Source organism: Crinia signifera, chromosome 1, assembly GCF_055691185.1.
Source record: "Crinia signifera chromosome 1, ASM5569118v1, whole genome shotgun sequence".
Classification (NCBI taxonomy): Eukaryota; Metazoa; Chordata; class Amphibia; order Anura; family Myobatrachidae; genus Crinia; species Crinia signifera.
The window spans coordinates 68,435,810-68,447,541 of NC_139217.1; the positions used below are offsets into that span (position 1 = coordinate 68,435,810).

The window sequence follows — 11,732 nt, forward strand, 5'->3', positions numbered from 1 at the left end:
CTCAGCCAATCAGCGGCCGCCATAGGTGTGCGCACATTGAGTGTTAGGGGTGCACAGGCACCCCCTAATGCTGTGCCCACATTAATTAACACCTCCCTGCCATTAGCGATACCTTTTACCAAAGACTTTTGCTGTTTAGAACTGTATTCCATTAAAAGAAGCGCCCATCAATCAATTATGTGTTTTGCATTGTTAATTGTACTAGACCATTGTCATATGACTACATACCTGCTTCATCCATATATGTTTGTGACTTTATTTGCATGTACTGTTACACAGAGCTGAACTAGGCAGGAGATTATGGTGTGGCAGAGAGACGTTTTATATTGTAGCGAGTGCCAATAGATTATGGTAGACACGCCAGTTTGGCAGTGTTAGATACACCCAATGGGCAGTGTTAGCTATGCCCAAAAGGTGGTGCTACACACACCCCTTTGACGGTGCACCCCCTAATAAGATGTTCTGCGCACGCCTATGGCGGCCGCTGATTAGCCAGCCGCTGATTGGCTGAGAGTGCGTTCTCAGCCAATCAGAAGGCGGATAGTCATTTGATATGTTATTTAAAAGATGTAATAGCCGCCGCTGCCCGCCCGCAGAGTGATAGCATGAGGATTATCACCGCTGCCCGCCCCACTGTCACTGGCATCCCCCACTGCAAGAAGAGATGCTGCTGCCAGCAGGGCCGCCGAGAGGCAGGGGGGGCGGGTACATTTTACCTGGGCCCGGGCCTATCAGGGGGCCCGGGTCCGAGGACACACACAAACACACTTTTTTTTTAAGACTAAAAAGTGTGTGCACTGCGCGGTTCTGTGTAGCGGGACTCGGGAGCGCGGGTGGTGGCAAATTAATGGAGGAGAAGGCGAGCGGGTGCTTACTGTGTCTGTCAGTGAGAGTGTGCAGACATTGACAGTGGCAGAGGCGTTCGGTCCACCGCTGCGGAGCTTCTGTGCAGAGAGAGTCATCTCGCAGGTCTGACTGTATCTGCAGACTGCAGCAGCTAGGACCGGATGCTGCAGCCTACACGTGAGAGACCAGGGAGGGAGGGGAAGGTGCGGTGGAGCCGGAGGAGCTGAAAGCTTGAGCTCACTGAACTATTTGTGTGCACTGACCCAGAAAATTAAGACAGACCAAGTAAATTCTAAAAAAAACGCTGCAGTGCTTCCTGTAAGTACATTGATTTGCCTGCCCTGCCTGGCTTAATATGTAACTTATATAGATTCTGTCTATCTTTGATTGATCTGTATATATATGTATGTATGTGTGTGTATGTATATGTATATATATATATATATATATATATATATATATATATATATATATATATATATATATATATATATATATATATATATATGCACATACATACATACATACATACATACATACATACATACATACATACAATATATATACACACACACATATACTATGTATGAACTACCAATGATACAGAGTATCTGGCTGTATGTAAGTATAAATAACACCTTGTTTTGCACTAAAGGTGCACACACACTGAGCGGCTTTCCCCCTGCCCGGTGCTGACGGAGGAGGGAGGATTGCGTTGCATAGTGCAGAGCTATGCAATGCCGTCCTGAAAGCCGCTCATCTGCTGGTATAACCAGCGGATGAACGGCTTTCCCGGCAATGTTGCGCAGCAGCACTCACAGCTCATTGCCGGGCCATACACACTGGGCGGCTTTGAGCTGAAAGCCGCTCAAACCTGCTGTTTTGAGCGACTTTCAGCTCAAAGTCGCCCAGTGTGTATGGGCCTTTTATGTAAATTGTCCTGATGACAGGCTAAGCCCCAAACGACGTTGACATGTACAGTAAAATTTGATTTTGCACCAAGACCTGGAGGGACACCTGATTTTATTGGTTATATATCTATATATATCTTGGAGAAGAACGGCGTCAATCCAGGGTTCAGTTTTTCAAAATCTTTAACAAGTTGTTAAAAGCAAACAACCATACTGACGTTTCAGTGCCTCTAGGCATATGTGATCCGAATGGTGCTGACTATAAACTACAGGACCGTAAACAAACTGGTTGTCTTGTATTTTTCTGCATTGAGGCTATGACTGGTGTCTATATTTGTATCTCTTTATATATACAGTATGGGGGTAATCAGGTAAAAGCCGCTCCACTATAGTGAAATCCCACCTTGCGAATTAATGTGCATGATGTGTGAATAGATGTGTACAGCTGCTAATCTACTCACAGCTGAGCAAAAATGTCTACAGTAAATCCATTTGTGAGACACTCACTATGGAATGATTTTTTTCACTGGTCACCACCGATTGCAAGCTCTGAGTAGCCAGGGATTTACTAGGTGTCTACGATACAACCAGCTTGATCGTGGCTGGAGCTGACATAAAAAACCCTTCCCTAAAGGTGTGTACACACGTACAGATTTTCTGTCTGATCTATCTGGTGGGAACAAAAACCTGGAAATGTATGGGAGCAACTGACAATCAAAAATGTTCACCCAAATGCAGGAAAACCGAAAAAAAATGCTTTGATAAATATGTTCTATCAGAATGATTTAAACAATTTGTCTGACTGATCACTGTCTGTTTTCAAGTGTTTGGGAACAATGTTTTGATTTGTCATTTGCTCCCATACATTTCCAGGTTTTTGTTCCCACCAGATAGATCAGACAGAAAAATCTGTACGTGTGTACGCACCTTTACAGGCTTGGGCACTCCTGTGCTATCTCTGACATCCCCAATGTTTTTTTGTGGGGGCACGGCTAGCACTTTCCTTCCCAATTAATGATCGGCTACCAGCCCTAGTTGCTGGCTTCCTATTAAATCACCTTGTTAACAGATTGCTAATAGAAAACGTACTGTAGCAGGACTTAATCGCTGGTTTGAATCGCGCATAAACATTGAAGCCCATAGGCATGCTCAGTACATCAGTAATCGTCCGCTGCACGAATTTGCAGCCATGCGATTAGGTCTGAATTTGGCCCTATGTGAGTGTATTTGTGTGTACAGATGTTTCCCTCTATGTTTTTTGCAGCTTATCATAGCGGTATTGTATGTGAAATGGGGGCCCTGGGAAGTTGTTGTACCGGGGCCCAGAATTTCTCTTGGCAGCCCTGGCTGCCAGCAAGCTGCACAGTGAGAGCACGGTGATTATCACCGCCGCCCGCCCCACTGTCACAGGCATCCCCCGCGGCACCCAGAGATGCTGCTGCCAGCCCCCACTGCCGCCGCTGCTCACCGGCACTGCCGGTGCCCGCCCCCCCCCCCCCCACCCCTGCTCCTCACCGCCCGGCAGCTCCCTGGTTTATTTTATATGTGATAAATTATGCGATTTATCACATGTAAAAAATGGCACATCAAGTGCCACATTGTATGTGAGCTTCCCGGGGAGCTGCCGGGCGTCTCGCAGGAGAATTGGGTCCTTAAGTTTCATAGTAGATTAACCACCTCGTCTGGCTTCAATATTTAATTTGCTACTTATTTTAATTTTTAAGTACAAAGCATGACGAGTTCTGTACAGTACTTCAACATCCCTGCCATGTTAAAGTTTTCAATCGAACCACCAAGAATCAAGCCATCACTTCCTAAATACTGTATACTCCATTATTTTCAATGGAAGGGGGCACCTCACTGGCAGTGTTGCCATTCGATGTGCAGCCTTTCATGTGTCACACTACATTATACAGTAAGGCTGACGTTATATAGCACTGTTTGTGTATGTGAGCTCCAGTGGCATACCACAAAGGCACCATCCAACTCTACTGTAAAAACTCATTTTGTATGTGTGCATGGGTGGGATTGTAGTTACTGTAAAGCCATAATCCTTCCAAGCCGTGCTGCAGTGTATTACCGAACGCTCTTCCACCCCACCAGCGCTGCAATTATAGATGTTCTGCTCTCTAACACCTGCAGAGCCCCCAGGTTTCCTAGGTCTGATCTGCAGAGTGCCCTTTCGCTTCCCATTCTACTGACATCCGTGAAAAATAACCCTGTTTTGCAATTCCGGGGGTTACAGCACATCTGATTGTCACATTCTTGTGGCTAAAATATGACTACATTTATTTGTCTATGAAGAGTTTGCAGTGCTGCAGTACATAGGGATTTTTTTGCTAATGATATTTTCCCTGCAGTTTGTGTGTGTGTGTGTGTGTGTGTGTGTGTGTGTGTGTGTGTGTGTGTGTGTGTGTTTGTATATACCATATGCTGTATATCAGTAGCTGCTTTTGAGGCTCATTCTTTGTGTTCTGATCCTGTATAATTCTGGGCACATTAGAATTGACTTGATTCGTTGCATGGAGAATCCTCCTTTTTTAGGCTTCTCTTCCAATAAGCAGCTGGCTTTCGCTCACAGCCGGTGCATCAGCTCTGTCCTGCTTTGGAAAGGTTGCGATGCTCTAAAGGAGATTTAGAGGATTCGGACTGTGGGCCTGATTCAGCGCAGCCTGATAAAGTGTGGAAATTGCTAATAGGCGATATCTGCACTTCTGCGTATGCCCAATACCTTAAATTGTGATCGGATTTAGGAAAATGTGTCCGCAGTCTAAGTGGTGGCGTTGGATCGGTGTCACCACATGTTCAGGGGGCTGCAGTCCGGACAATGGATATGTGTTTCTGGATTGTTTTCGGGGAAGGCTGCAGTGGCTACGGAACACCACATACAGCCACTGGAATCTGAAAAACGGTGGTCTGGCGACTGCCTTCATGGCTAGGCTGTGCAGACAATGGCTACCCTAAAGTTGTGAGCGCTTTGCATTTCTGGAGCTGATTGTGTATCACTCTACATTTTATCATTCTTTCAGCTTGATACATCTGACCCTGAGTCTGCTGGGTAGACAACAGTAGAACATACCTTCCACAGCCATTTTGTTATGACAGTTCCCAAATTCAGGGCTCTGTCTCTGTCAGGCCCCAGTATTCCATTGGCTGTATCTCCCATTCACCAGAATTATGTGTAAGGAGCCACTGGGACTGGGGAGATATGCGTAGCAGTGACTGGGTGATTGGTGGAGTGGGCCAGGATAAGGGCCAGCATAGTGTTTCCCTTACCAGAAAGCTAAGTGTTTCCTTTCTGTACATCTGCTGCATTTGAAACTGCACAACCATCCCTCATATGCTGGGAATCCTGTATCTCCAATACCCTGTTATATGTAGCCTTAATGTGACTGGCGTTCTGGACTGAATGTCTACAGCCAACAAAATCACCATCTGTGTGGGAAGTGTTAATATGTATCAGGCCTTGGAGAGAGGTAAAGTGGAGAAGTTATTCAACCAATCAGCTGCTATTATTTATCTACTAGCACATTCTTTGAAATGATTATTGTAGTACTCCACGTTTATCTCTCTCCAAGCTTGATACATCTCCCCCATAAGTGAGTAAATATATCTGTTGTGAGAGGAGAGATGACATTACATTGCTCTGCTTTAGACTTCTATTAATGAGCCGCCTATTGAGCTGTCCCGGTGTCTAGCAGGTGGTCTCGCGGTCTGTGTCACTCAGCCTTAGTAGTGCCCTTCCAGTCCATTTACCACATAATTACATGTGATTGGCATCGCTTTGTTCTTATTACTTACAAAAAGCCTCCAGCTGGCCCACAGCATGCCTATCAATATTGCGGGGAAGCCTCACAGCACAGGAATCTCGGTTCTCCATGGAAGTTATCCCAGAGCTGCAGAGATTCCGGCTTACGGACACTCCGTGATCTGTGCAGGGGGTGATAGAAATACAAGAGGGCTGTAACCTCAGGTTGATCTATAAGCCGTATGGATGATCTCTAAACATGCATTTTATGCTTCCATATTTCTATATTAATTTGGCTTTTTAGCCCCATCTATCCTATCTGTGTTCTGTCGTCTATTTTTACATCCTCAAATAGATGAGTTTCTGGTTATTGCGGTCTTACAGTCAGTACAGAGTGTAGCGCAGGTCTGTGTTGTGAACAGGCTGTGCGCGTTTCTCACTGCACCTGCTCCTGAGCCCAGTGTATGCTGGTCCACAATGCTGTGTGACATACAACTGGTATCTCCACATGCAGCTGGACAGGCATTGCTAAGCACAGGCTGTGCAGAGATGTGATTAGGGGAAGGTGTGCCTGTGCGCAGCCAATGGGTGTTTTGCATGGACCTGTAGCCCGTAATGTGATGCCCATAATTATAATAATAGCTCCTGAAACTTTTTTTTTTTTTTTTTTTATTCTTTGAGTGCTCTCTAGAATGAAGTAAAACAGTTCTAGAGCCAGAGAGGACAAAACAAGATGTGAGACATTTTACAGCAGGAATGACTCTAGAAAGTTCATCAGACCTGGGTATCTTTCTATAACTACAAGGAAAGGAGGGGAGGGCACTAAGGGCAACAGTGAAGCGCATGGACTGACACTGGAACGGAGTAATGTAGTAAGCGGGGCCGGGCGACATATGTTTATAGGGAAAAAATAAAAGCGAGAAGCCATGGCAGAAGGTGGGACACGTCTTTGCACCACTCGTGGGTCAGATGGGTCACTAGGTGCGGGAGCAAAGGCAGAGTGGGGTGCTCCCAAGAGAGAGCCAAGAGGCCAAAACCTGGGCAAATATATGACTTCTGACATATAGCCAATAGGTGATGCTTTCCATAGTCCCAATATGCCATATATGGGCATACGGGCCGGAGAAGGGTGGTGGATTGGGGTTCTTCCAGTTACTTGCAGCCTCCTCATAATACATCATATTCTGAAGCTCTGTATAATGCAAAAAATCTACAGTGGGTTCTAAAAATAACATAAATTCTAATACGTTAGATGATACCATGTAATATAGAGAGGGTGGCGAACTAGAACCCAACATGGTCTTTGGTCTTTTTTTCAGTCAGTGGAATTAAAGGGGCAGACCACATCCGGCTTTTGTTTTAGTATTATTGCCCCTTTAAACCCAGCATCCAAATGCAGCGGTTTTGAAAAGCGTCTCTTTAGTAAATGTACTCCAAAGTTAGTGTGTATCCATACAGCCAGCATCTAACTTTTCCAATACGCTTAGCTGCTACGGGTACCTTTATGGGTAGTTTGTGATGGGGAAGAATAAGGGGATATTTTCCCATTACAGTAGGTGCAGCACAAGAGGGGTGATATTTCAATTACATAATGGAACATTTTCAAGTGTTGTACGTTTGTGCAGCAGTGTTGTTTTATTGTGTGAGGTCAGGTATTCCACAGGTATGTGCAGCCTATTCCACTGGGTGGGTGCAGCCTATGGTGCAGCCCCATACAAAGAGGCTGGTTTATGACTGTGAGATGAATGATAAGTCAGCCAGCACATGTGTCCATTGCATTGGGCATGTGCCCAAAATGGTCTTGCAATTAGGATCTATTTGCAAAGTCGTTGACAGTCTGGGACCATTTGGGGGAGGTAAAGGGGAGCTCAGACTTAAACAGCCTTGTAGCAACCATTTTGTCGCCATGACACTTTATGCGACCATTTCATGCTGATAATCTACTGATCTGGGCCTTGGATTTGCCCCTTGGATTTGCGCAGCTGCTGGTGGGCGTCCAAATCCACAAATCGCACAAAGTTTTCATAAATCTTTGAGTGAGGCTCAAAATCCTGTAACTGGTAATGGAAATGGGTAATAAAATGTGGGTAAGAAACTCTGATGTTACACAGAGTGAAGGGATCACATTATTCTGAAGTTAGCAGAAACATTTTCTATTGAATTTAGTAAAAAAGAAATGTTTTACAAGAGAAATACAAGCACATTAGGGCCACAAATTTGGGTTTGTATAGTTTAGCATGGGGACACATGCTGTCATTTGTCCTAAATAATGTGTTTTAAAAATGTTTTTTTGTATTGGCAGGAGGACGGGACACTATTGCATTAACTGATTCAACCATTCCCACCACACAGAGACCAAAGTCACCCATGATGACATTTACAGACGTTCCTTGCCATAAACCTCTGACCTATGAAGGTAATAATGAGACCTGGATTAAGCTGTGAAATCTGAATATAGTTCTGTCTTTTTCAAGTGCACCACTATATTGAAACACAGTAGCTTTTTCTATATACAGTAAGGCAGGCATGTCCAAACTGTGGCCCTCCAGCTGTTGTGAAACTACACATCCCAGCATGCCTTGCCATAATTTTAGCATTCCCTAGTAGCAAAACTGTGGCAAGGCATTATGGGACTTGTAGTTTCACAACAGCTGGAGGGCCTTAGTGTGGACATGCCTGCAGTAAGATATATAATGTAATAGGTTGACACCCTAAAATAGGGGTGGGCAACAGGCGGGCCACATGCGGCCTGCAAACTGCTCCTGACTGGCCCGCTGCTCAGCGATGCTGTATGCGTGTCCGATGGCAGCTGTGTGTACGCATGGTGTAGTCCTGTGTACACACAGCCGCCATTGGACACACATACAGCAGCGCCGAGCCGCCCGCCCCCTGCATGTCGCCACAGCGCCGCCACCGAGGATGGGTGAGTCATCCTGACTGCATGGGGTTGCAATCAGCTCCATTTCCCAAGGCTGGTACCCAGGTGTTTGGAATATCTAAAGAGGGGAGGTGTGTGGCATTAATTACTAATGGGGGCAGGTTTGTGGATTAACTAAAGGTGAGCTGGTGTGTGAAATGGGGGCAAGTATAAGGGGCCTACTATTGTGTTGCACATAGGTGCCGATTCTGTGGGTGCTTGAGGGCCCGGGCACCCACGGAAATTGATGAGCACCCACCCGCTCAGCAGCGGCCCACCCGCCCGTGTCCCACTGCACATGCTGGCACGGGTACTGTGTGGGCATTTATGTATCTGCAATGTGGGGGCATTTATGTATCTGCAATGTGGGGGCATTTCTGTATTTGGCACTCTGGGGGCATTTATGTATTTGGCACTGTGGGGGTATTTATGTATTTGGCACTGTGGGGGCATTTATGTATTTGGCACTGTGGGGGCATTTATGTACCGGCACTGTGGGGGCATTTATGTATTTGGCACTGTGGGGGCATTTATGTATTTGTCACTGTGGGGGCATTTATGTATCTGCAATGTGGGGGCATTTATGTATCTGCAATGTGGGGGCATTTCTGTATTTGGCACTCTGGGGGCATTTATGTATTTGGCACTGTGGGGGTATTTATGTATTTGGCACTGTGGGGGCATTTATGTATTTGGCACTGTGGGGGCATTTATGTACCGGCACTGTGGGGGCATTTATGTATTTGGCACTGTGGGGGCATTTATGTACCAGCACTGTGGGGGCATTTATGTATTTGGCACTGTGGGGGCATTTATGTATCTGCAATGTGGGGGCATTTCTGTATTTGGCACTCTGGGGGCATTTATGTATTTGGCACTGTGGGGGTATTTATGTATTTGGCACTGTGGGGGCATTTATGTATTTGGCACTGTGGGGGCATTTATGTACCGGCACTGTGGGGGCATTTATGTATTTGGCACTGTGGGGGCATTTATGTACCGGCACTGTGGGGGCATTTATGTATTTGGCACTGTGGGGGCATTTATGTACCGGCACTGTGGGGGCATTTATGTATTTTGCACTGTTGCCATAATTTGAATATTGGAGACAACTGTGCTGCATAATATAAATCAGTATTATTTTGTGGCCACGCCCCTTTCCCATGATGCCACTCCCCTATATCTTTGGCTTGAGCACCCACCAGCAAAAACCTAAATCGGGACCTATGGTGTTGCATGATGTGTAAAAGGGGTGTATGGTGTGCTACAATACATTCAAAGACCCCCCCCCCTATTTCTGGAGTGCGGCCCTCGAATATCCGCTGGAAGTATTAAGTGGCCTCCCAGCTGAAATAATTGCCCACCCCAGCCCTAAAAGGTGAATAACTTATGACATCATGAATCACTGGGGTGGGGCTTGCACCCATGTCACCATCTTGCTACTGTACATGCACAATACTAGGATGTAAAGTATATATGTATCATTTCTTGCAACTCATTCTGTAAAAAACAGCTATCGGTATGTAAAGCAAAGACTTAAATGAACATCAGTGGCTAAATGGTTTTGTTTTTCCTCTTGCAGCACACAGACAACCAACTGTTGAAATATGTTCCAGTGATTTGGGCATGTTGGCCAAAAATGAGGGCACTCAGCTCCTGGAGAACTCCCAAGATCCACTTGGTAATACTTATGAAAACATGTACCTTCATCCTTTAATTCCTCTTCTGTGCTCAGAGAACGATGAGCTGGAGAAAACAGGAAATCAGATTGTTAAACTAACAGAAAAACTGGCCGCTGTAGAGTTGGAGAATCACCTTCTAGGCTCTGTTGAAGGTCCCACTGCTGCAGGTGAACAACCTACCCTTGATAGCTCGGGCACTTCTCTGCCAAGTCCAGGGCCGACTGACAAACTAGATGTGGACGTTTTATCAGCAGCCACCCCGGATGAAACCATAGAATCTGCAGATGAGAGCTCACAAAGCATCGGACTCGAAAAGTGCTTGGACGTTAAAGATGACCCATCACCGTCCTCCGATATGGATGAGTCTTTAAAATGTGTTTGCAGTTCGGAAGGCGTTCCCTCTGCACATGACGATGGATCGTGACAACCTGCAGTTTCCAAAGATGTGTTGTTTTTGTTAAAACAGATTTTATTTTTATTTAATATAAGTTGAAGCATTGTTCAGAATCTAAAGGACATTTCATCGACGCAGTGCATTCTCCTGTATCATTCGGTGTACAAGGCTGTTTGTTATGACTGGGATAAATGGTTATTGTGTCATGTTGTGTGTGACTGTATCGGTGTATAAATACTGTATATACCTGTGAATCATGTGGCAGTGTATGTTTCTAGAATGGGGAGAAATGCTGTAGCAGTTTTTACACCTATCGTATATGAAGTCTCTCTCATCAGAATCCTGCTTGTAGTGAGCCCAGCATTAATGGAAGTTATGCAAATGTTTTCATGTTGGTGTCAATATCATTTCTGGTCGTCCGAGTTGTGTCTTTGTGAATGTTTTCTGGGGGTCTATATATTTGAGAAAATATAGATATTTATTTGCACAAACACTTCTTGCTGTTGTTTTCTTATTGTTTTGGATTATTTTAATATATTAACATTGTAATGTGCATAGTATAATAAGCAGCTGATATCACGGTTCAGGAGGCTCATACTGGGCCAGATGCACCAAGCTTCAAAAGTGATAAAAAGGAGAGTGATAAACAGCCAGCCAATCAGCTCCTACCTGCCATGTCTCAGACTGTGTTTAAAAAATGCCAGGCAGGAGCTGATTGGCTGGCTGTTTATCACTCTTCATTTTATCACTTTTGAAGCTTAGTGCGTCTGGCCCTATGAGTATTCTGGCTAAAATGCTGCTAAACCCTGTGTGTGTGTGTGTGTGTGTGTGTGTCCTCTCTCATAGTCATGCTTAAGGAAGGGTAATTTAGGCCCTTATTCTGGTCGGTGCGGATATATCTGCGTGCGTTCGGGCCGCCGATGTTTTGTGTCTGAGCATGTGCAGAGGCGTCTCTGCGCATGTGTGAGCGGGGCGTACGGCCAAATCCCGCATGATATGTGAACACTCCGAACAGGGGGTGGAGAGGAGCGTGAAGGGCTATTTGGGCTCATTACCATATGCATACGCCCCGCGTTTCATGGGCGTTCCCATGCAAACGCTGGGCGTACGTATGGTAATGCAGTTGTGACGCACGTGTAGGGGGCGGACATATGACATCGCCGGATGTCAGCTGCCCGCCCAGATCCCTGCTTTTGCACGGAAAAATGTCCGTGTGGTCTGAGGTTGCGGGAGC

The 11,732-nt window shown here is 45.6% G+C and overlaps 1 protein-coding gene across 4 annotated transcripts in view; it reads left to right on the forward strand.

The window, feature by feature from the left end:
* The window catches only part of CCDC149 (coiled-coil domain containing 149), a 53,774-nt gene extending 42,783 nt beyond the window's left edge, over positions 1-10,991 (forward strand). For all 4 annotated transcript variants that reach the window (XM_083161084.1, XM_083160924.1, XM_083161004.1 and 1 more), the window contains 2 exons: positions 7,808-7,921; positions 10,005-10,991. In XM_083161084.1, the coding sequence (XP_083017210.1) occupies positions 7,808-7,921; positions 10,005-10,528 (638 nt within the window). In that variant the 3' untranslated portion in view covers positions 10,529-10,991. The remainder of the gene's footprint in view (positions 1-7,807; positions 7,922-10,004) is intronic.
* Positions 10,992-11,732: the final 741 nt, after the last annotated feature.